Raw genomic sequence first — 25,524 nt, 5'->3', positions numbered from 1 at the left:
TGCAAATGAATCATTGATAGCATTTTGTTTAATATCAGTCATGCTCTTTTTTGGGGGGGGCTTACTAATTATTTAAAAGTAGAAATTTACTAAAAAGACTGAATCTTAGAAGTTAGCATCATCACTTGAGAGAATCACTTGAATTTGTATGCTATTTTTTCTTCTGCGTACAAGAAAAGTCTTTGAATTTACCTGGTTTTCAGGGTACACTTAATTTCTCCTTGAAGAAGGCTATGAATGCTTAAATACTAAAGTATCATTAAGCATGTTTGAAAGGAAGGGAATAGGGAGGAGTTATGTAACTGGAAATTACTTAGGGGTCGTTTTATTATTCTGTGGGGGAGCCATTAAAGTATTTGAGCCGATTGGAGATGTGATTGGAGTTCTGTTTTAGTGGTTACCAATATAGAAATGAGACGGAGTATATAATTTAAAATAAGGAGTCATCCAGGTAGAGGTCATGTCTGAACTTTTCAGGATAAGTAAACTTTTCTTTGACCTCATCTGTCAGATACTCATTAGTGTAATAGATATAATTATGTGTGTATTTTATCTGTCTGTGGCACTGTGCTGGGCACTAGGCTGAGAAAAACAGTTCCTGCTCTCATGGTGATTACACTCTAGCATGGGGTATAGTCATTAATCATTGGTCACACTAATGAATGTCCGTTCCTGATGTCTGGTGATGACTAAGTGAGTATAGAAGAGACAAGATCAGAGACTGGCAGTACCCACTATTAAGAGTGGGGAGGATAAAGAAGAGACTGTTTCTACTAACATGAATAGTAGTAAAGAGATCAAGAAAAAGCAGTGTTTGAGGATCATAGGGAAGGGAGGGAAAAATGAAACGAGATGAAATCAGAGAGGGAGACAAACGATAAGAGACTCTTTTTTAAAAAAAATTTATTTATTTGACAGAGTAGGAGAGAGAGACAGTGAGAGAGAGAACACAAGCAGGGGGAGTGGGTGAGGGAGAAGCAGACACTCCCCACTGAGCGGGGAGCCAGGACCCTGAGATCGTGACCTGAGCTGAAGGCAGAAGCTTAAAAGACTGAGCCATCCAGGCGCCCTCTTAATCATAGGAAACAAACTGAGGGGTTGCTGATAGAGAGGGAGGTGGTGAGGGGATGGGGTACCTGGGTGATGGACATTAAGGAGGGCATGTGATGTAATGAGCACTGGGTATTATGTAAAACTGATGAATCACTGAACTCTACCCCTGAAACTAATAATATACTATATATTAATTAATTGAACTTAAATAAAAAATAATAAATAAATAGAAAAAGCAGTGTTTAAGCCACAAGAAAAGTTACAAGAAAGCACCCATTTCTAAAACTGGGTTAAATGAAGACTGTTAAAAATGGCATATATTTGCCAAACCAGTAGGCTGGAGGAGGGTGGAGGAGATGAAAATTAATACAGGGCTTCCATCTCTAGGTCAGAAGTAATCCTATGTTATGGCTTTAATTTCAGCTCAAATTCAACCTTTTCAGGATTTTCTGAGTCTAGGTCAGGGCTTTTTATTATTCATTCTCAAAGCACTGGAACTTCTCATTGTATGAATTATGTAGTAGATATTTAATAGTTTATTTATCATATACTTGCTTAAAATGTCTGTCACTCCTGCTAGAATATAGACTTCAAAATGACAAGCACCATGTCTAGTATGAGAGCAGAGAGACTGTGCTGTGCACATAAGAGGTGCTCAGAATATTCCTGGGTAAATAATTGAAAGTCTTCCTTCAGGAAAGTTCAAAGAGCACCGTGTTTCTTACTTCAGTATCATTCTAGACATGTAGATTAGTAATAAGTAGTCTTGCAGATGGAGGAACAGAAACTTCTTTTTTTTTTTTAATATTTTATTTATTTATTTGACAGAGAGAGAGATCACAGTAGACAGAGAGGCAGAGAGAGAGGGAGAGAGAGAAGCAGGCTCTCTGCTGAGCAGAGAGCCCGATGCGGGACTCGATCCCAGGACTCTGAGATCATGACCTGAGCCGAAGGCAGCGGCTTAACCCACTGAGCCACCCAGGCGCCCCGGAACAGAAACTTCTGATGGTGGTTTATGACTTAAAAACTAGAGTGTTGAATCTGAGTTTTTAATTCTCACTATAACTCTTAATTCTGGTAGGAAAATATTTTCCTTTTCTTTTCTTTTTTTCCCCCTTTTGTGTAGTTAAAATATTTAAGGGGAGCTTATAGAAAGTTTTGTAAACTTGGGCAATAAAAAACTTCATTTATTATTTCCAGTGTGAATTAGACTTTGTAAATATTAGACTTTATGAAAACTCGTATAGTGTTTATAGATAACTGTTATTCAGTCACATTGATTTGAGATTAATTTTTATAATAACTTTGCCCAATTTCTTGTATTTCAATTTTATAGGTTAATTTCACCTACCAATTTTTGAAAAAGAAGTTCTATATATTCAGCCAATTTATGTATGATGAACATATCAAATCTCGGTTGATTAAAGATATTCGGTTTTTCAGGGAAATCAAGGACCAAAATGATCATAAGGTATTTTCACATATTCTTTTTAAGGTAGTTTGATTCAACCCTTGAGTACATAGCAGATGTTTATGTTGAAGTTCATTATGATACTCTGTAGCGGGGTTTTCATTTTTTTTCAATTGTTTTTCACAATAATGTCTCCTAGATATGGTCTCCCCAGTTTCTTGTATTTCCCCTTATAATTTCTTACTTTTTGCATTCTCTGTAGGTTACAGTGTAAGGATCAGTGTAACCAGGTGTTACATTATTTATTTTAAATAACACAGAAGCAAAACATACTTTGAAATATTTAAACAACATAGAGTGCATAAACTGAATGATCTCCCTCATTTCTCTTTCTCCCACTTTCATTCTCTGGAGGCAGTTGCTGTTAATATTGTGATGTGATGCTTCTAGATGTCTGTGTGATAAACATAGCTATTTGCCCCTACATGTACTACTTTTTTTCATAACAAAAATGGTGTAATACTACACAGATTATTTTACAATATGCTTATCACAGTTCTCTACATATAGATCTGCCTCATTTTTTTTTTAGATTTTTTTTTTTTTTTTTTTTTGCCAGAGAGAGAGAGAGAAAGTACACACAAGCAGGCAGAGAGGCAGGCAGAGGCAGCGAGAGAAGCAGGCTCCCTGCGGAGCAAGGAACCCGATGCGGGACTCGATCCCAGGACCCTGGGATCACGACCCGAGCCGAAGGCAGCGGCTCAACCAACTGAGCCACCCAGGCGTCCCGGCTTCATTTTTTTTAACAGTTGATAGGAAAGATGTATATCATAACTTACTTAATCTTCCCCAACTGACAAATATTTAGGTTTTTCTGATTTTTTAGTGTTATTAACAGTGCTGCAGGTAACATCCTTACATGTTTATCTCAGTGTATTTGGACACTATTAAAATTCTGAAAGGTGAATTGCTGGAAGAGAAACTTCTAGGGCATATAATATGAATATTTAAAATTCTGATACATGTTGCTACATACTCTAAAAACACTGTACCAGTTGACATTCCCATCTGTAATTTGTAAGAATGCTGTTTTCCCTTCACCCTCTGGGCTGAGTTTTCTAATAATGAAGAGAAATCTAGTGGTACTAGTATAGATGCAAAAGCCATGTGGATAGAGAACCAACATGCTTATTAGATGGATTTTATATTTGATTTGCCACATATGGAACTATTTTAATTACTCTTAAGCATTACCTAATTGCAACCCTCTAGTAAACTAGTTAGTAGCTCTCATCAGTGTCAAAGCAGTAAAATATTACTTTCTAGTAAAATAACTAATAAAATTACAGATTACAGTTATCAGTGGAGAATTTGTCTCCTTTTTATTGGAATAAATTCCTAGTATTCAGAGAAATTATCATTCTGTTTGTAAGAGTTGTGTCCATTTGTTATTAGTATAAAATGTGTAATTTCCTAATTTTTAATCAGCTAAGACTTGAAAAATCTTTTTTTTATTGGTGATGGCAACTAGAAATTTTAGCTTAGCTAATGTGTATTATTTGAGAAGGAGTGTATTTATATATATACTACCTCTTCAGCCCACAGGAACTTGGTTGGACATCTCTGAAGAAATGTTTCTAGGAGGAATTGGTTTCTTTTGACTATCTAATAGAGTAGTTGGATGTTGGTAGACTAATAATGGTGGTGGAAAACTTAAATTTGGTGACTTTAATAATAATTATTTTCCTTAGCTAGTAGCAAAAAGAAGTTTAATTTATATTGACCTTGGATATTGGTAGTTTTTGTGCTATAAATTTTTTGTCATTAGATTTGAGTGATTTTTTTTTTTAGCACAATGGAAATAAAAAAATAGAAGCAAGTGGTATTGGCATGGTTGATTTTAGTGGTTGAATTTATAGGCAATTTATGCTTTAGGGGTCTTTATTAATAAAGGTAATCTTTAAATTATCTCTTTAGTATCCTTTTGAAAGAGCAGAAAAATTCAATCGAGGCATCAGAAAACTTGGAATTACCCCAGAGGGACAAAGCTACCTTGATCAGTTCAGGCAACTCATCAGCCAAATTGGTAAGTTATTATAAGAGAGTTGAGAAATAACATACAAATTCCAAGAATCTTTTTGCTTAAATATCCCATACAAATAACAACTTAGTATATGAGTGCCTGAGATCAATGTTATCCCACTAGAGTGATGTTCTTACCAGAAGTTTTTCAAGTATGATTAGGCTGTTGGTACAGAAATAATTGATAGACTGTGGACTAATATATGTCGAATAAAATCTCTTCAATTAAATTAAAAATATATTTAACTTATCTCAAATATTATGCTCATAATAGTCAGCTGGTAACTGTTTGTTAGGTACTTAACCCTGTTCATTGGCACTGCTTTGGGCTTTAAAAACTTGTTCTGTGGGGCACCTTGGTGGCTCAGTTGGTTAAGCATCTGCCTTCAGCTCAGGTCATGATCCCAGTGTCCTGGGATTGAGTCCTGCATTGGGTCTCCTTGCTCAGTGGGGGGCCTGCTTCTCTCTCTCCTTCTGCCTGCTCCCCCTGCTTGTGCGCTCTCTCTCTTTCTCTCTGTCAAATAAATAACTAAAATCTTAGAAAAGAAAAAAAAAAAGAAAAAGTGGTTCCCTGAAGTTACAGCCTAAGTGCAAAGGTATAAAATAATTTATGTGGAAAGTTAATTAATATAAGTAAGTCACATTACTTATGGATCAGTTTAATTAAAGATGAAATATTAAATGTTACAATTTTCTGTGTTACATCCTTTCATATGTGTATATAATTTGAGCTGTCCTGCCTCACAGGTAGAACGTGTCTCTCTGAAATGTGTTACATTATATTTAAAAGCAAGAACTACATTTAGTAATCAGAGATTAACAAAACTATATTTACTTGAGCTTTCCACACACATTATCTCTGGTAATGTCCTCACAGAAACCCTAAGTGAGAGGCATGTAATCATCATTTTAAAGATGAGAAAAGAGAAGCTCAGAGAAATAGTGTTGCTCGGACTTAAGCCGGGCTTTTTAGCTTAAATCCAAAGGTGTTTAATATTCTTCACAGTTACAGACTTCAAGCAGTTGGTGAATTCTTATTGGCAACAGTTTGGTAAAATTATGCTCTTCTAGATGCCGAAAATAGAGATAGCCTTCGTTCTCAAAGGGCTTTAAATTTACTGGTGGTGAAGATATTGGAAAGATTTAGTTCTGGAGCGAAGTCACTGAACACTAACTTAAATTTTATAATTTAATTGGTTTACATAATAGACATTTCTATTATGTATTAGTACAAGAACTTAGAGAATTTAATAACATTTGTAGTTTTTAAAATTTTAAACAATTTAATAATGAGGTATTATTCCACAAGTACAGTTTTCTTCATAGAGACATTTGATGTCATATTAGATTGTAAACTTCTGGAGCAATAGATCTTAACCCATTCTGAGAATCTGATGAAAACTCTGGTTTGGTTTCCCCCAGAACCATGTACTATGCATACAGTTTTGCATGTTATTATACCAGAGTTCAGGTTCTTAAAGTTAGAGTCCATGGGCCTCAGATGAAGAGCTGTTTTTCTAAAGCATTGTTGCTTAAAACTTCATTTATTTGCATACCAATGTCAGAGGTTTTTTTTTCCACATGTGAGTACTGCTTGCACTATTACTTAGTTAATATTTTTATATTTTTTAAGGTATAATTTTTTCTTATGAAATAGTCCTTAAATTATGAGCTTACTATGCTGGTCATTTTCCCACAGTACACATCAAAATAATTCCCCCCAACACACAAAAAATAGTGTCACCTCAGTTGCTACCAGGATGCATTCAACATATCGTGAACATTATCCTTTTCACTTTGTTCCAGGGTTTTGTGAATATTATCCTTTTCACTTTGTTCCAGGGTTTTATTCTTTATTCTCTTCTTAGAAAATATAAATTCTTCTTCTTAGAAATTCTTCTCTTCTTAGAAAATATAAATTCTTGTAATGTAATATAATATATAATATAATTACATAAATATAGTATAAATAGAAATAGAAATGCTTGTAAAGCATAGTGATGTGTTTTTGAGTCTGTTATATATCTTGAGTCTGTTAAATATCTTGAGAAAAAGAGTAAGAAATCTCGGTTGGGAACAAAAGGAAAAGTCACTTAGTCTAATAACCTGCCTGCTGACATAATCACCACCGCCACTAACATTTATTGAGCACTTACTGTGTGCCAAAGGGTTCTGAGTGCTCTCACAATAACTATTGGCATTACTACACATTAATTCTACAGGTATTTATTGAGGACAACAAATGTGTCTAGGTACTGGTGATATATATGGCACTGAACAAAATTTCTGCCCTGTAGAGCTTAATTAAACAGATGAGGAGATGTATGATTTTCTTAATAACATTTTCTTTTCTCTGGTTTTATTATAAAAACACAGTATATAATACACCTAACATAGAAAAAATGTGTTAATTGACTATGTCACTAATTAAAACTTTTGGTTAATTGTAGGCTATTAGTAGTTAAATTTTAGGGGAGTCAGAAGTTAAATGCAGATTTTCAGCTATGCAGGTATGGGGGATTGGTGCCCCTAACTCCCATGTTGTCCAAGGGTCAACTGTACTAGTGAATTCCTACCATGTGCCAGGATATGTTGGCTCTAGGGATGGAGCAGTGAGAACAGAAGCTGTGTCATGGATTTTGCATGCCAGTTGGGAGAGACAAAAAAAGATACAGAATATGTCAGTGTTAAGTGCTGGGTAAGGAGATGTAATGATTCTGCACAGTGCTGTTCAGTGATGTTCAGGGAAAGCTCTAAGGAGGAGATATTTGAGCAGGGACCTAAATAACATCAGGGAATAAGCCATGTGCATATTCAGGGAAGGAAAGAGCGTATCTGAGAGAGGCGACAGACAGTAAGTCGCCTGAGTGTGTTTAGCATTTTTGGGAAATAGGGGCCAAGAATGGAAGGGTTAGTAAGGTCCTGAGTGGTAGGGCAGGACATCAGAACAGCAGCAAGGGGCAAGATCACACAGGGCTTTGTTGACCACATAAGAAATTTGAATTTTATTGAGATGGAAAGCCATTGTAGAGTTTTCAGAAAAGAAAGGATATGGTCCAGCTTAGTTTGAAAAGAACCACCAGCCCTGCTGCTATGTAGATAAGAGATTAGGAAGCAGGATGCTGAAGGTGGAAGGAGGGAAGTCAGGGAGTCTTTGCCTCTTACAGAGGTGTAGGCAAGAGATGTGGTGCTTTGGAATAAGGTCATAGCTATGAATGTTCTGAAAGTAGACCTGTTACAATTTGCCCATTGGTTAGATACGAAGTATGAAAGAAAGAAAGGAGTCAGGGATGACTTCAGAACACTTTGCCTGAGCAGTTGAAAGGATGGAAATGTCAGTTTCTGAGATAGGAAATATAACAGGGTGATTTTGACTTAAACATATTAAATTAAAAATTCTTCTTAGTCACGTGGGCATAGGCATATTGGATTAAAAAACCTGGAGGAGTTGTCCAGGCTGGAGACGTAATTTGGAAGCACCAAGTAAAGATTTCTTGATATCATTTCCCTTTGCATGTATGGGGGTGGCAAGGGAGGAAAGAGAGAGGGAGGCACTCAGTGTGATGAGGAAGAAATTATTGACATAGAAATTTCAAATTATTTGTTTTTTTTTAAGACTTTATTTATTTATTTATTTATTTGACAGACAGATCACTAGTAGGCAGAGAGGCAGGCAGAGAGAGAGGGGGGTAGCAGGCTCCCTGCTGAGCAGAGAGCCCAATGTGGGGCTCAATCCCAGGACCCCAAGATCATGACCCGAGCCGAAGGCAGAGGCCTAACCCACCAAGCCACCCAGGTGCCCCTATTTGTTTTTTAAAAAAGTAGTCAACATTTAATGAATTTGTTCACCAAATGTCAGTCACATATAATTTTTGATATAGCTGTGTTTAAGTATATGTATTTATATTTTAGGCACACAAATAATGTAAGTTTTACTTTTATAGAGTAAGAACTAAAGTAAAACAGACAAGAATCCTTTGGTACTTAAGAATGGTAAAGCCATGCTATGTATGACTGTATTCCTGACTTTTGGAGTTTAGAAATATTTGTATAAATATCTGATTTGTATGTGTGTGTCATTTTTAAGGTAATGCTATGGGCTATATACGGATGATAAGATCTGGCGGCCTTCACTGTAGCAGCAATGCCATTAGGTATGGATGCAAAAACATCACTTTTGCCTTGCTTATGCCATATAAAAATTTTATGTCCTTTAATTTATCTTTATTGTGGATGATATTGTGAAGAAGTTTTTCTTATTGATATATTTTGATTTAAAATATGGGAGAAAACCATTAATTCTACTGGTTAAATTTTTTTTCTTGAATTTTAAGACTATAGCAGATCTTTGAAAATCCTTATTTCTCTTAAAGTTACAGTTAACTTATCAGTACAGTTTCTGAATGGTTCTAAAGATTACATGACTTGAAGGATTAAAATTTGATTATTCATATCTGAAAGTCAATTTTGGAATTAAATTGGTTATATTAATAATATAACTGAAATGGAAAGTTCTTTCCAAATATATGGTTGAAAAATTTAGAGTCTTACAATACCACTTTCATATCTATGTCAGTTGTACATATTTAACTTAATAAAATTATTTCCCAAATTCTTAGATTTGTGCCTGATCTTGAAGATATTGTAAATTTTGAAGAATTAGTGAAAGAAGAAGGTCTTGCAGAAGAAACATTAAAAGCAGCAAGGTACTCTAATTTTGAAATAATCTAAATTTGGAGATTTAAAAAGTATACATATATATATATATATATTTTTTTTAAGATTTTATTTATTTATTTGACAGAGATCACAAGCAGCAGAGAGGCAGGTGGGGTGGGGGAAAGCAGGCTTCCCGCTGAGTAGAGAGCCCAATGCGGGGCTTGATCCCAGGACCCTGAGATCATGACCCGAGCTGAAGGCAGAGGCTTAACCCACTGGGCCACTCAGGTGCCCCTAAAAAGTATATTTTTATAATAAAAATATTTTAAAGGGAAGATTAGAGGGTAATATACATATACTTATATTTTTGTGTTTTTATTATACAAGTTATGGTCTCAGTTTATGAAATACAGTTTTTTTAAGACTACAGTATTATGAGATTTTTCCAACTTCATTAAAAAGGAATCTTCTAGGGGCGCCTGGGTGGCTCAGTGGCTTAAGGCCACTGCCTTCGGCTCAGGTCATGGTCTCGGGGTCCTGGGATCGAGCCCCACGTCGGGCTCTCTGCTTGGCGGGGAGACTGCTTCCCTTCCTCTCTCTCTGCCTGTCTCTCTGCCTCCTTGTGATCTCTGTGTGTAAAAAATAAATAAATAAAATTAAAAAAAAAAAAAAAAAGAATCTTCTAGAACATGGTAATATAGTAGCCTCTAGCCACTGTGGCTGTTGAGCACCTGAAATGTGACTAGTCCAAATTGAACTGTGTTGAAGTATAAAGTATATAACTAATTTTGAGGATTTAGTGTAAAAAAAAAAAGGCAAATATCTCATTAATAAAATTCATTTCACTGTTTAACTCTTTTTATATTTGTTTGCCAGCACAGTTCTAGAATACGAGTCCTTCATTTCACATAATCTAGAGTAGTGTTGTCCAGTACAGTAGCCACTACCACATATAGCTGTTGAACACTTGAAATGGGGCTAATGGGATGAGGGAACTGAATTTAAAATTTTATTTCATTTATATTTAAATAACTGATGGCTATCTTATTGGACAGTGCAGACCTACACACTTGAGTAGTGAGCTTGGAACTCAATTTAAAAGTTGAGAGAGGCATGTAGAATTGTTAAGAAATTATTTAGAAAACTGTAAATTTCATTATTAATAATTGTAACAGTTTTTTGACTCAGGCAGGAAAGGGCACCCCTGGACAAAGTGGAGACAGTTTGAATCTCAAAAAGAATAATGGCAGGGGTGCCTGCGTGACTTAGTCAGTTGAATGTCCAACTCTTGACTCAAGTTATGATCTCAGGGTTGTGGGATCGAGCCCCTTGTCAGGCTCTGAGCTCAGTGGAGAGTCTGTGTAAGATTCTCTCTCTCCCTCTGTCCTTCCCTGCCTTGTGCACTTGCATGCTGTCTCTCAAAAAATAAGCTAATAAAAAGAATAATGGTAGAAATTGATTATAATACATTGAATAAAAAAATCACGAGCCCTAGTGGTAATAAGAAAGGTGAAGAGCAGAACTTTTTGTAAAAAAGTTCGTTTTTTACAGAAGAATGCCAGCTAATAGGTGCAGAAGGGATGAGAAAATCTAGGGAGAAGTCAGTGTTTTGCAACCACCACTATAATGCTTGAAACCAGACAAAAATCATCAATGAAACAGTGTTGGAGAACAGAGTATTCATTCACTATTGGAAGATTATCCCACAAATTGCTTAATAAACAACCACAAAAGGGAAAACTATCTTTAGAGAGATTGATGTATTGCGCCAAGTGATCAAACATGGCATCACCATTTAACAAGACACACTGATATTATGGAGCCTCCTGATGAGGCTAATGAGCAAGCACCTATGTTGTGTTCTTGCCAGAAGGGTTTACTCTGAATTTATTATGAGGAGACCATCTGAGACATTCAGAGTGGGGGATATTCTATGAAACACCTGGCCTAGACTCTTAAAAAATACCACATGTCATAAAGGACAAAAAAAGCAAAGAGACTCTTCTAGATTAAGAAATTAAAGAGACCAGACAACCAAATGCAGTGGGTAATCCTTAGTCATATCTTAGATAGAAAAAAAAGAACATTTGGGGGATAATTGGGGAAATTGGAGTTTGTGTACGTTAGGTAATACTGTATTTTATTTTGGGATGTAATGATAGATTGTGGCTTTGTAAGAAAATGTCTTGGTTTTTAACAGATTCATATTAAGGTATTTGTGGGCTTAATGACATGAAATCTGCCAACTTGAAATGTTTTGGGCAAAAGAAAATGTGGCAGATGTTAAATTGTGAATGTAGGTGAGGGGTAAATAGGTGTCTAGTACACTATATTTTAACTTTTCAGTAGGCCTAAATTTTTTTAAATGAAAAAAATGGAAAATGTGTATCGTATTTATGAGTATAAGGCCCCAACACAAGATTTGGTTTGAAATAGTCTATTAGATAGCTTAGTTTTTTGCCAAATTAAATAAGTCATGTACAGTTAATAATATATTTAAAGTCCTGTGCCCTGAAATGATTAGTTTGTGGCTTGTATGTCAAAGAAGAAAATCAGACTGTTTTCTCTTATTAAATGATGTCATTCATTTAAAAATTGATGACCTTTTAAAAATATTTTTGAAGCAGTTGCAAGAGGTCAGAGAGGTGGGATATTGTCTTAAGATCTCTAGGGTACTTACACTGTTGGGAATGCAAATTGGTACAGCCACTTTGGAAAACAGTGTGGAGATTCCTTAAGAAATTAAAAATAGAGCTTCCCTATGACCCTGCAATTGCACTACTGGGTATTTACCCCAAAGATACTGATGTAGTGAAAAGAAGGGCCATCTGTACCCCAATGTTCATAGCAGCAATGGCCACAGTCGCCAAACTGTGGAAAGAGCCAAGATGCCCTTCAACAGACGAATGGATAAAGAAGATATAGTCCATATATACAATGGAGTATTATGCCTCCGTCAGAAAGGACGAATACCCAACTTTTGTGTCAACATGGATGGGACTGGAGGAGATTATGCTGAGTGAAATAAGTCAAGCAGAGGAAGTCGAGTATATGGTTTCACTTACTTGTGGAGCATAAGAAATAACATTGAGGACATGGGGAGATGGAGAAGAGAAGTGAGCTTGGGGGAAATCAGAGAGGAAGACAAAGCATGAGAGACTGTGGACTCTGAGAAACTGAGAGTTTTGGAGGGAGGGGGGTAGGGGGATGGGTAAGCCTGGTGGTGGGTATTAAGGAGGCCACGTATTGCATGGAGCACTGGGCGTGGTACATAAACAATGAATTCTGGAACACTGAAAAGAAATTTAAATACATAAATTAATATTACTGAATTCTCATTAAAAAAAAAAAAAAAGATCTGTAGGGTAAAGCTGTCTGGTAATAGCAAGGTCCAGATCCATACAAAGGAGTGGAAGACTGACATCATGTGAAGGAGAGTGCATGGCAGGTGAAGTCAAGAAGTTGTGGGATTATGATCATGAGTCGATTATCTAAATGGGCAATGAAGCCTTCCAGAATAATGGAGAATGAAAATACTTATCGTAGTCTAAGATAAAGAAAGGTAGGGAAGTAGTTTAAAAGGTTAATTAGTAGATGCCTGCTTTCAGGAAGGAGTAGTTAGGTAGTTGGATATAATGGGATCATGTGAGTCTCAAAGGAGAGATTCCTACCTTTTGGTGGTGGGGGAATAATAATTTGAAAGTGGTGGTAGGTATAAATGATGGATGAAGGAGAAAAAGCAGCTAATCGTTCTGAACGTTAAGTGGAAAGGTAAGTTCTTGAAAAGGGGCCAGGTTCCAGTTGAGGTAGGGAGGTACAGATGAAGCGTTAGTGAAGACAGTTAAAATGAAGAGGAATTTATTTACAATGGAATGGAATTCTATAGGACTTACTGTGGGAAGAAGAAATACAAAACTATTTAAGTTCTAAGATGCCCTACATATTTTATTTTACGGACTAAGTTAATAAGCAATAGCAGTCAGCTTTTTTTCATATGAAAATGAATTCATTCTGAACTCCAAGGAAATTGACTTAAAAATGTCTCTTATAATGTTTTATACTTTTGAGCATTCTCATCTAAGATGATAAGAGATGGATTTAAAAAGCCATACCTTTTTGGGACACCTGGGTGGCTCAGTTGGTTAAATGTCTCTCTCTTTTTTTTTTTTAAGATTTATTTATTTGAGAGAGAGAGAAAGAGTGCACGTGCATGTGTGGGGGGAAGAGCAGTGGGAGAGGAAGAGAATCTCAAGCAGACTCCCTGCTGAGCATGGGGCCTGAGGTGTGGAGCTGGATCTCACAGCCCTGAGATACCATGACCTGAGCCAAAATCAAGAATCAGGAGACTTGAGGCATCTGGGTGGTTCAGTTGATCTGACTCTTGATTTTGGCTCAGGTCATGATCTCAGGGTTATGAGATCGCATCCCACATGTCATGCTCCGTGCTGGGTGTGGAGCCTGCTTAAGATTCTCTCCATCCCTCTGTCCCGCCTCCCCACCCTCGTGCGTGTGTATACGTGCTCTCTCTGTATCTCTCGCCAGATAGATAGATAGCCAGCCAGCCAGCCAGCCATATCTTCTTTTTGAGAAAGGAACCAATAAATAATGTTTTTTGTATTTTAGGCACTTGGATTCAGTCCTCAGTGATCACACACGAAATTCTGCTGAAGGCACAGAGTATTTCAAAATGCTTGTAGATGTTTTTGCTCCAGAATTTCGAAGGCCAAAGAATATACATCTTCGAAATTTCTATATCATTGTTCCCCCTCTGGTGAGTATTTTTAGTGATTTTTTTTTTTAAGTTAGAAAATAGATCCAGTTTCTTTGTAGCAGGAAACGTATATAGACTTTGTTACTTAAATGTGATCTCAGTGAATGCGGCCTAGGAATTTTACTTAACTAGCTATGCAGAATGAAACTTATCTTAGAGTTGAGATGGATTTTTGTTGGTAACTGCTGGAAAAATATAGTGTTATTTAAACTGAGTATAGTCCATTTTACATATATATATACATATGTATGTGTGTGTATATATATGTATATATACACACACACACCCCCCATAATATCTTTGGGCTGATTATACTATGTAATCATTTTAAGTGATGTATGTAATGTAAAATGTAATCATTTTAAGTGATGAACACAGACTAATTTCTAATTGTTAAAATATGGAGTTATTTCTCACACATCTCTTAAAAGTATTACTGTTTAAGGACAAGTTTTTTCTATACAGTAGTAAATACTAACATTTAGATGAAATTCTAAGTGCTGCTTCATAGTATAATAGTGTATACTGCTCTAATTCTATATAGTTGCCATCTAAATACAGCTCAAGTTACTCCAAATCACATCATAGAGTTGTTGCAATGGGGAAAATGGAGTCAAGAGATTAGAGCGGCATACTAGCAGTAAGAGTTATGTTTCCCTAAAGATTTCTATAATGAAACTGTTTTTTAAAAAATGTGTAAATGGGTAGCTCTAAAATCTAAATATCACTAGACAAATGTAGCTTTTGATTACATCTACTTTGATCAAGAGTAATACATTTTCATATTGCTGCCTGACTTGTTAACATAGTTTCTTACATATTACTATCATTTTTGTCCTTTGAAAGCAGTCGATGGTCTGTGGACAGCTTTTTTCTTTGTAAATGTTCTTTTCTACTATTTTTTAATATGTTTATTGTTAATGCTCTAGCATAATTGTTAATGCTTTATCATAATTATATGTTGTAACTGTGATGTAGCAAATATTATCTTTTCATCCTAAAATAGTGTCAAACTGGAGGCAAATCTGTCTTGGTTATACTTTGATAACAGTGTAGTTAACTTAGGGTGACTTGTCGTTATATTTCCTTAAGTTGAAGGACGGTGTACTGAAACCATAGTAAACAGCAAATGAGGCATTAATGGAAGAGTGGAGTGTTGCAGGGCAGCTGTCCGAATTCCATCAGTGATGGGTGGATGGACAGCACTACAGGGAAGTACAGGACACAGTTCTTGTGCTTGAATTTGTCATCGAATTCCAGAAAAAAGACAAACATAAGTGAGCTATCAAAAAAAAAAAAAAGATTTAAGTAATAGTTGGTAGAGATTTCACGAATCTAATTAATTTCCCAGTGAGTTTTTCAGGCAAAAAAACTGAGACTTGATATTATGTTTCCAGCATAGGCTATTATAGTATCTTTCACAGTGTATCACAATTATTCTTAAACATGTCTCTCTTTACCCTTCTAGAGCTGTGCTATCCATATATTGCCATAAGTGGCTACTTAAATTAATTCAAATTTTATAAATTAAAAAAAAATCTAGTTCCTCTCTTTTGCTAGCCACATTTCAAGTGCTCAGTGGCCATATATGGCTAGTGGCTTATTGTGTTGGACAATACAGATACACAGTATTTCTATCATTGATGAGAAAGCTGCTCTAGAGTGTGGACTCTTTGATGGTATTCCATTTTTTTAAATCATAATTACTTAATTTAGCCTGGAATATAGTAATCTTTAGTAAATCTTTGTTGAATAGATGATAAAGTATTTTGTAGGAGCTGAATTTTTAGGGAAGCATATTTTGGGGGAATTCATTTATCCAAATGACTAATTTTTTTTAACCATAAAGAATATGATAAATAGTATTTTAGAATGAAGTGGCTCCAGCTTTCATTTAGAGTATGACTTTGGACAAATTACTCAGCCTCTCAGGCCTCAGTGTCCTCATCTGTAAAATGTATATAATATTTTATAGGGAACCATATATGAGACACTGTGCTTGGGATACATGGTGATTGGTGATTAGGGGAGTGCTTGTTAAAGGACTCAGAAACAAGAGCCACTAAAAGATACTGGTACAGATTGTGATCTCCCGGGAGTCTATTTATATGAGGAAGATGTCTAAAATCAAAAGGACAGGGACCTAGAAGAGATCCTGTTTATAATTTTTGAAATGTCTATTTTAAGAACTAAATTCTGAAGATACTTCAGCACAGTTGTTTCTCTAATATATCTTTTTAGACCCTCAACTTTGTAGAGCATTCCATTAGCTGCAAGGAGAAATTGAATAAAAAAAATAAAATTGGAGCTGCTTTTACTGATGATGGCTTTGCCATGGGTAAGCTTAATGGAATTGTTTTTCCATTAATTTTATGTTCACCTAGGAGAATGGATTTTTAGAAAGATTTGCTTAATAAGACTGTGTGCACTTTGTAGATTTGTTTTTCCTGAGCAGTGTTTACTCTTTATTTTTTAACTGGGTCATCTGATTAGTAGTACTTGTTTTCCATTATTTTATAACTATCATTCATTCCCCCTTGGTATTGCTAATCACTTAGTCTGTTGGACCTAATATTTAGACTGTGTCATTGTGGTGGTTTTAAGAGTTTTCTCATCTTGTGTTGAGTTTCCCTGTAGCTTCCTTAGCTGCTGGCTATTTAGCAATGGAAGTTTTTCCCCAACCTTCAATCCATGTTCTCTCTAAGTGATCTTTATAGCCTGGTTTTTTTTTTTTTTCCTTGATTGGCTTATTCTTAGTTCTTTATACTTTTGTATCTTTTTTTTCTTTAAAGGAGTAGAATACAACTTTTGAACTCTTTATAATTTAGCTTTGGTTTTGCTAATGACTGTAGGTGTGGCTTACATATTGAAGCTTTTGGATCAGTACCAGGAATTTGACTCACTTCACTGGTTCCAGTCTGTTAGAGAGAAGTACCTGAAGGAGATAAGAGCAGTTGCTAAGCAACAGAATGTGCAGTCAGCTAGTCAAGATGAAAAACTACTACAGACCATGAATCTTACTCAGAAGCGCCTGGATGTCTGTCTACAGGTAGAGGAGAGTAATAGTCAAATCTGCTTGATATCTGAAAAAACAAATCCTAAGAAACCCCGTTTTAAACAAGTGAGATGAATAATGGTAATTATATTTTTTTAAAAATGGCATCTGGAAGCCATTTGATTCTATATTAAAAAAGGATGGGATTACTTAGTTGAGTTTCTTTTTCTTTCTTTTTTTAATATTTTATTTATTTGAGAGAAAGAGAGCAGGAGCCAGGGAGAGGGAGGGAGAAACAGACTCCCTGCTGAGCAGGGAGCCCGACCTGGGGCTCTATCCCAGGCCCAGAGACCATGACCTGAGCTGAACGCAGCCACTTAACGAACTGAGCCACCCAGGTGCCCCTAGCTCAGTTTCTGTATTTATGATTTACACTAAAGCTCTTTAGAAGTTATATAGATCTCTAATAATTTTAATATTTTGCTATAATGTTTTCAGCTTTTATTTTACATTTTTTTATTTATTTAGGAATTTGAATTGCTCTATTTTTCACTGAGCAGTGCAAGAATTTTCTTCAGAGCAGACAAGACTGCAGCTGAAGAAAACCAAGAAAAGAAAGAGAAAGGTCAGTGAGTGGCTTAAATTTGGAAAGGCAGTAAATCTTTCTTTAATAGTAGCCACAAATGTTGTAGTCTGAATCCCAGCTTCCTTTTCTTTTTGGAAAATAATTTAGACCTAGAAATGCCTTTAAAAAAAAAAAGTATGGCCTACATGGATAATTTGTGAAACCGACAAGAAATTTACATTGTTTTTACATTTCATTCTGGGGTAACTTTTTATTCATTTTCATCTTTTCTTAATTTAAATAAAATTTAACAAGTTTAGATTTTCTTTCACCCTTCAGCTTGTGTCTGACACAAGAAGGAACCGATTAGGAGGAACACTAAGTGTTTTCTGAAGGCAGAGCTGTTGATAACTAGACACAGACTGAATGAGATGGGACGGTGACTGAGGAGGTAGTAAAGCACTTGGGGCTCTGTGTAGTGTCGTGGTTCAAGGCCTCCCGTCCTCCACCATAGCCAGAATCAGAGTGCAGTGTAGTCCTGATAACTGATTGTCATATCTATGAACTGGGTCATTACAGAAAGGATTCTATCCATTGTATTCTTTGTAGGATGATGTAAATTGCTTATTTCATACTTAAGGACTCACATGATACATTTCTCTCAGATATAAAATTTAGGAACAGTTGTCTTCCCTGAAGAATGGATATTTCCTTTTTTCTGTTCCAGAAATTATGTAACTTAGGTTTTCCTCTTTGCTCAGAAGCTCAAAACTAGGTACAGCAACTGAGTTGAGTTTTCATGTTTGCCCTTTTTCATGTTCTCTTGTATTTCATAAATCAAGGTGTAAAACTTAATATTTCATAAAATAAGATGTTTTATTAATCTTATTTTGTTAGTTAAATTTGGAAAGGCAGTAAATGTATATATATATTTTACACTAAATAGAGGTGTTTCTCTTGGGTAGACCACTTATATCAGTTAACATATTCCCTGATAATGTTGCATAAATTAAATATTATTATGTTAATAATTAGGATATGCAAGCATTTTTGGAGTCTAGACTAAGTAATAATCATGTGCTTGAAAGTGATTTCATGCTGGTACCTGGAAGATGTTCAGTATTTCTTACATGAAAAAAAAAAAATATATATATATATATATATATATATATATATATATATATTCTGTTTAGGTCCTTTTCTAAAGCTAAGGTAAATTGGAAGAAATTTGAGTGAGCTTGATCTAAATTTTGAGGAAATTCAGTTATTGCTTAGGTTCTGCTTAGGCGTTTTCCTGCCAGAAGCTTATCTCCAGCTGAGCTTACTGGGAAGACTCTGCAGGTGGCTTAGAAGATCCTTACTTTCAGTCCTCAGGCATTAAAGCAAAACAGACAAACCTTTCTGTCTCAGTGGAACTCCTTGCTTTGGACTATTTTTAATGAACTCTGTGATCCTGGTTGATGCGTTTCACCCATAATTTCGGGTTCTTCTGTTTTAGGACTCTGTCTTAGCTAAAGTTGCTCAGATGTGCAGTCAGAGTTGCAGGAGACACGAGATAGTTTTCCTCTGTTAATGAAGTATGTGCATGTGACATTTTGCACAAAAAAAAACCAGGAGTTCGTTTTATACAATTATAATAAAAACCTGCTTTAAAAAATAAGTTATTTTAAAAAAATAAGTTATAAACCCAAATGGAAAGTTATTTATTCTGGACAATTTTTTTTTATTATTTACTTATTTGAGAGACAGAGATCACAAGTATGCAGAGAGGCAGGCAGAGAGAGAGAGAGAGGAGAGGAGGAAGCAGGCTCCCCGCTGAGCAGAGAGCCCATTGCAGGGCCTGATACCAGGACCCTGGGATCATGACCTGAGCCAAAGGCAGAGGCTTTACACTGAGCCACCCAGGCACCCCTATTCTGGACAATTTTATATGTGAATCTGCAGCAGTGTTTCTATCAGTAACAGCAGTGCACTGTAATAGTGATTTGTTGGCCTGACTGGGAGAACCAGCCGAGAGACAGCATGCCTTCAGATGTGCGTGAGACTCCACCCCAGAGGCAGTTGTGATTTCTCACAATTCTGCACCCTTAGTAAGTACTGGTCAGAACATTACATTTGCAATAGTTAGCTTAGATTTCTAAAAAATTAAGGTAAATAACTCAATATACTGTAGGGAACTACTACTAGGGAACTATTTGGTAGGTGCCCATTTTCTTAATTTGAAATTTAGCAATGCAGTCCTTCTCAATTTTTACTTAATTCATTTTAAAAAAATAAACATAAATCTGTCCGTTGTTATTTTTATCCATGCTTCCAGAAGAGACAAAAACAAGCAATGGAGACCTGTCCGAGAGCACTGTGTCTGCAGATCCTGTTGTCAAATGATACTGATGGTATGTGTTGCCCGTCTGAGATCATCAGGATCATGTCAGTACTGTTACGGGTGAAATGATGTTAATGAGTTAATGATGAAGTGTTTCCTGGGCCACATCTCTGGTAATCGGTGGATGTTGCAACTCTTTAAAGCAGTTCTCCAAAGTTAAGTCTATTCTTCTTCCAAAGGCTCTCTCTACATTTCACAAGTTGAGAATGAGGTTTTAAATGCAATTTTTGCCTGGACTTTAGGCTAGCAGATGTGCCTGTGGAGAGTTATCTGAAGTGAAACCATGGAAGGGCCACTTTGCATTCCTAAACGGCTGCCTCAGATCTCTTGTAATCTGTGTGAGGGTTTTTCATTTGTATTTGCATAGGTCTTGGATCAATTTTTGTCTCAGTAATTGGAAATTCAATGCATACACTATGTACAGCCAGCAAATACATGTTTAAACAAAATGAATGAAGTCTGAAATTTATGAAACATACATACCAATATTCTTATAGCAGGAATATTTAAAGATGGTTTTGATAGTAGAGGTGAGGCACAAGTATGTTATGTACCTTCAGTGTACAGTGTAAAGTTGATTCATTGTTAATTTCATGTGACTTACAAGAGCTGTTAATGTCTTTGATAAGACATTTTATAACTAGTTTACATTGCTTTGAGAACAGGTAACCTCCAACAACTGCTTTAAATTGAAGATTTACTTAATACTCAAAATGAAAGAAAATTCAGAGAAAGCCATAGAATCCTGCTTGAAGCTTCACTTTTGGTTGAAGGCACTACATATGATATCAGAGAGAATTATATGGATTTTTATTTCTACATCCAAACTCAGGTTTCTTCTACATTAGGTTGAATTGAAATCTTGGTGATGGTTTGGGCAGACTTTTTCTTTAAACCAAGCATAATCTAAGACACCAGATTAAGCACTGTGCAGGCTTTTAAAAAATTACCACTGTGACAATAAAGTTCTAATAAATTAAATCATTTACTGATTTAAAAAGTACAGTAAGATTTTGAATAAATTTAGTTCCTGGCAGGCTACTAGCTTTATTTTTGTAAAGATTATTCCAGTTAATAATTATATGGTTAATCATGACCTATAATCTTTTAATATGATACAGTGATACTTTTAGAATGGAAACAAAGTACACGTAATACTAACATCATTTGGGAAAACTTGATTTTTCCATTGCACTTGCCTGTTAAGCATTTCTTCGGGTATATCCTGCAAGATTCTAGCATTTGATTTCCAGCTTTTGGAATAGGTGTACAGTGCCCTATCTGTATTAATTGGTTACTGGCAGGGTAACTTTCCCAGCCCAAGATAAACACTTTCACTGTTCTGAGTCAGAAGAAACAGAATAGGTAGGAAATGTTTTTTGTTTATTATGTAAACATGACTTAACAGAATTCTGTACAATGGATGGATTAAAGGCATTTAATATTTCTAATTCATACTAACTGTAGAAATGGCCCTAAAGCATGCTGCATAATTAGTAATTTATATTTTCATTATTATAAATGTTTATATTAATGATCTTGCTTTGATTGCATCAAATTCGTCACCATTTCATAGCAACGAAATTGTTCTTTCTGTTTTTTTTTTCTTCTCTGACTTCCCTAAAATAATCTCCTTTAATACGGATAGAAATTGTCATTGGAAGAGAATCCAGTGTCTGTATTCATTATCCCCACATATCAATTATTATCGATTTTATGAATACCATATAGAGTTCATATGCTAACTCCATGGATATGTACAATTAAGAAGAAAGTGATAGATAATTATTTTGCCATTCATTCAAAATAATGTCACTGCAGTCTGCGTAAGTTATACATATTTGAAATAAAATCTCTGGAAAGATTAAGCATACTTAAATGCTATTTAAGTGCAGAGCAATAGGGCTTGAGTGTTTCACACCAGTTAATCCACACATTTAGATGATGGTTTTCTTTGCTAACATATTGTTAAATATTGTTTTCAGACATACTGTAATTTAAAATTAGTTTGAACATTTGTTGTAAATTCACAAAAAAATTCAATATTCAAATTCTCAGGAATTAAGGACTAACCATAACTTTGTCAGTTCTAATTAAGTTTTGTAAAGGATGGCAAGTTTGTTACCTCACTTGAGTGGGGCTTCCCCCTCCCCTAAGTCTAAGAAAATATGTATAATAAAACATTAATAAATATAATTTCAAAAATTTACTTCCCCTGGATGTTTATGTTCAAAATTGAATGTCTTATACCAGTACTTCTTAACATTAATCTTTTTGGAGTTCCCTTTAATAAGATATACGGAATCTATTTCTAAAAAAGATCCTTGCATGTACATAGCCACAAGTTTCAAGTATAAAATTGGTATTGGTTCCTCTTCTTGTATCCCAGGTGAAGAACTCATACTTTCCTTTGTACATTTTTGATCCTTCTGTTGCTTGCTATTTTCAAATAAAAAGAACCCATATGAATGTTTAATTTTAAATCCTTATCCTGGGAAGGGATCCTTGGTTTACAGTGTTTAATGTGAGAAATAACTAGTGCCATTTGCAAAACATGAGTTGAATTGAAATGGCAGTAATAAATGGGAGCCTTTTAAATATTACACTGGAGATAGGAGACACAAGCCTTTTAAATACGGTTGACCCTTGAACAGTCTGGGTTTAAACTGTGTGGGTCTGCTTACATGCAGTTTTCAAAAATAAATACAGTATAGTATGATAAATGTGTATTCTCTTCCTTAATATTTTAATACATTTTCTCTAGCTTACTTGATTGTATGAACATAGGATGTGATACAGATAACATATATAATATGTGTTCATTGTAAGGCTTCCATCAACAGTAGGCTCTTAGTTAAGTTTTTGGGGAGTCAAAAGTTACATACAGATATTTGACTGCATGAGGAGTTGGTGCCTCTCACCTCCGTGTTGTTCAAGGATCAGCTGTACTACACTGGAGAAATTGTTCTTGGTAAAGTCTGATTGCTGCTCCTTTACTCTTCTGAGGTAGGAGTAAGACTGGGGGAATGATGGGATAATACCATCACATATATCATGTTACTCTTTGATGGATAAATGCAAAAAGATAGATTTTAACTAATTTTAATTGTATGTTTTTTTTCCAGCTAAAGTTTGAAGTTTCATACTGATGTATTCCTTTTAAGAAAGTTTTAACACTACAATTTCAAGTTTTTAGATGTTAGGAAGACTTAAACATGTTATTAGAGATTTCAGATTAAAAAAAAAAGGAATCCGGAATAAGTGGACATCTTTAGAGATTAAAGGACCATCATGCAGTGAACTCAGATGGTGATGGCAAAGTTAATGCTTAGTTTATACAAAAAGTTCTAATGTATAGTGTATATGAAGTCGATTTGGGCAAATATATGGCTACTCTGTTTGCCTCTCTTTACTGTAAAGCCCAGTTTACCTGATAGTCTAGTTGTTCCCATTAATGGAGTCACCCTCATCAATGGAGTTGAAATTTATCTTCTGATCAGTGTAGATGTGATGTCATAATTCTGGGATCATTTTAAAAGGCTATACATTCTCTATGTAAGGTCTTTGTGTAGTAAAACATTCTTTAGTAATGCCTCATCATTTTTTTTTTTTTTCCTTAGTAATGCCTCATCATTAAGGTGGGGGGGGGGAGGCTGACACTTTTATATCCAGAAACACCTATCTATATTAACTTTATAGTATTTAATCATTTCAGAATGGGCACAAAAGCTTAACAAGGCATTAGAGATGCTAACTTTAAGTTGATACAATTACTGAATATCAGAATAATCTTCAAAGGTTTGTATACTTGATGAGAAAAGCACTTGCAGTCTCTGGTTTGTGCTGTATGTCACAGAACCGATAGAAGCATAGACTTTGGAGCCAGACTGATTCAAATCCTGATTTGGTGCCTACCAGCAGGTTCTTAGCCTCTCTGTGCTTCATTTTCTAAGGCATAAAGTGGCCTAATAGTATAAAGCTCATAGGCTGAGAGTTGAGTTAATTTGTGTAAAGCACTTTATAGGTTAGGAATCAGTAACTACTATAAATGCTAGCTATTTGATTACTTAGGAGAAATGCACTTGGCATATAATTAACTTCACTATTATTACTTTTAGGTGGAAAAGTTTGAAGATAAACAGTATGTGACTCTGAGTGGGTCTCATAAAAACTATTCCTTTTTAAATGGCCTAGCTAAGTGTAGCCAGTGGAAGTCTTCCACTTCATTTTTTTCTTAATTTTTTAATTTTTATTTTTTTATTAACATATGATGTATTGTTTGTTTCAGGGGTAGAGGTCTGTGATTCATCAGTCTTACACAATTCACAGTGCTGACCATAGCACATACCCTCCCCAATGTCCGTCATCCAGCCACCCCATTCCTCCCACCCTTCCCCACTCCAGCAACCCTCAGTTTGTTTCCTGAGATTGAGTCTTTTATGGTTTGTCTCCCTCTCTGGTTTCGTCTTCTTTAATTTTTCCTTCCCCTCCCCTATGATCCTCTGCCTTGTTTCTCAAATTCCACATTATCAGTGAGATCATATGATGATTGTCTTTCTCTGATTGACTTATTTTGCTTAGCATAATACCCTCTGGTTCCATCCATCTCGTTGCAAATAGCAAGATTTCATTTTTTGATGGCTGTATAATATTCCATGGTGTGTGTGTGTGTACCCACATCTTCCATATCTGTTAATGGACATCTAGGCTCTTTCCATAGTTTGGCTGTTTTGGGCATTGTGGGGTCATTGTGAGGTGGTATCTCATGTGGTTTTGATTTGTGTTTTCCTGAAGCCAGAGTGATGTTGAGCACTTTTTCATGTATCTGTTGGCCATTTGGATGTCTTCTTTGCAGAAATGTCTGCTCATGTCTTCTGCCCATTTCTTGATTGGATTATTTGTTGCTTGGGTGTTGAGTTTGGTAAGTTCTTTATATTTGGATACTAGCCTTTTATCTGATAGGTCAATTGCAAATATCTTCTCCCATTTTGTCCGTTGTCTTTTGGTTTTGTTGACTGTTTTTTTTGGTGTGCAAAAACTTTTTATCTTAAGTCCCAGTAGTTCATTTTCACCCTGCTTCTCTTGCCTTTGGCCATGTATCTAGGAAGAAATTGCTGTGGCTGAGGTCAAAGAGGTTGCTGCCTGTTTTCTCAAGGATTTTGATGGATTCCTTTCTCACATTTAGGTCTTTCATCCATTTTGAGTCTATTTTTGTGTATAAGGAAATGGTCCCGTTTCATTCTTCTGCATATAGCTGTCCAATTTTCCCAACACCATTTGTGGAAGGCACTTTTTTCCATTGGATATTTTTTCCTCCTTTGTCGAGGATAAGTTGACCATAGAGTTGAGGGTCCATTTCTGGGTTCTCTGTTCTGTTCCACTGATCTATGTGTCTGTTCTTGTGCCAGTACCAGACTGTCTTGGTGATTACAGCTTTGTAATAGAGCTTGAAGTCTGGAATTGTGATGCCACCAGCTTTGCTTTTCTTTTTCAGCATCCTTTGGCTATTCAGGGTCTTTTTGGGTTCCATACACATTTTAGGATTATTTCTCCCAGCTCTGTGAAAAATGTTGTTGGTATTTTGATAGGGATTCCATTAAATGTG

At 35.6% G+C, this 25,524-nt stretch overlaps 1 protein-coding gene across 1 annotated transcript in view; it reads left to right on the top strand.

Annotated features, from left to right (window-relative positions):
* Window positions 1-20,909, top strand: part of WASHC4 (WASH complex subunit 4) — a 61,890-nt gene extending 40,981 nt beyond the window's left edge. Inside the window, exons 25-33 of the mRNA XM_080811180.1 lie at window positions 2,390-2,524; window positions 4,442-4,550; window positions 8,634-8,700; window positions 9,166-9,252; window positions 13,829-13,976; window positions 16,218-16,314; window positions 16,829-17,025; window positions 17,500-17,596; window positions 19,854-20,909. Of these exons, the coding sequence (XP_080667306.1) occupies window positions 2,390-2,524; window positions 4,442-4,550; window positions 8,634-8,700; window positions 9,166-9,252; window positions 13,829-13,976; window positions 16,218-16,314; window positions 16,829-17,025; window positions 17,500-17,596; window positions 19,854-19,921 (1,005 nt within the window). The 3' untranslated portion in view covers window positions 19,922-20,909. The remainder of the gene's footprint in view (window positions 1-2,389; window positions 2,525-4,441; window positions 4,551-8,633; window positions 8,701-9,165; window positions 9,253-13,828; window positions 13,977-16,217; window positions 16,315-16,828; window positions 17,026-17,499; window positions 17,597-19,853) is intronic.
* Window positions 20,910-25,524: the final 4,615 nt, after the last annotated feature.

This window comes from Martes martes (assembly GCF_963455335.1).
Source record: "Martes martes genome assembly, chromosome: 8".
Taxonomy (NCBI): Eukaryota; Metazoa; Chordata; class Mammalia; order Carnivora; family Mustelidae; genus Martes; species Martes martes.
Note: the sequence above shows the minus strand (reverse complement) of the source record. Positions and strands in the feature narration are given on the sequence as shown.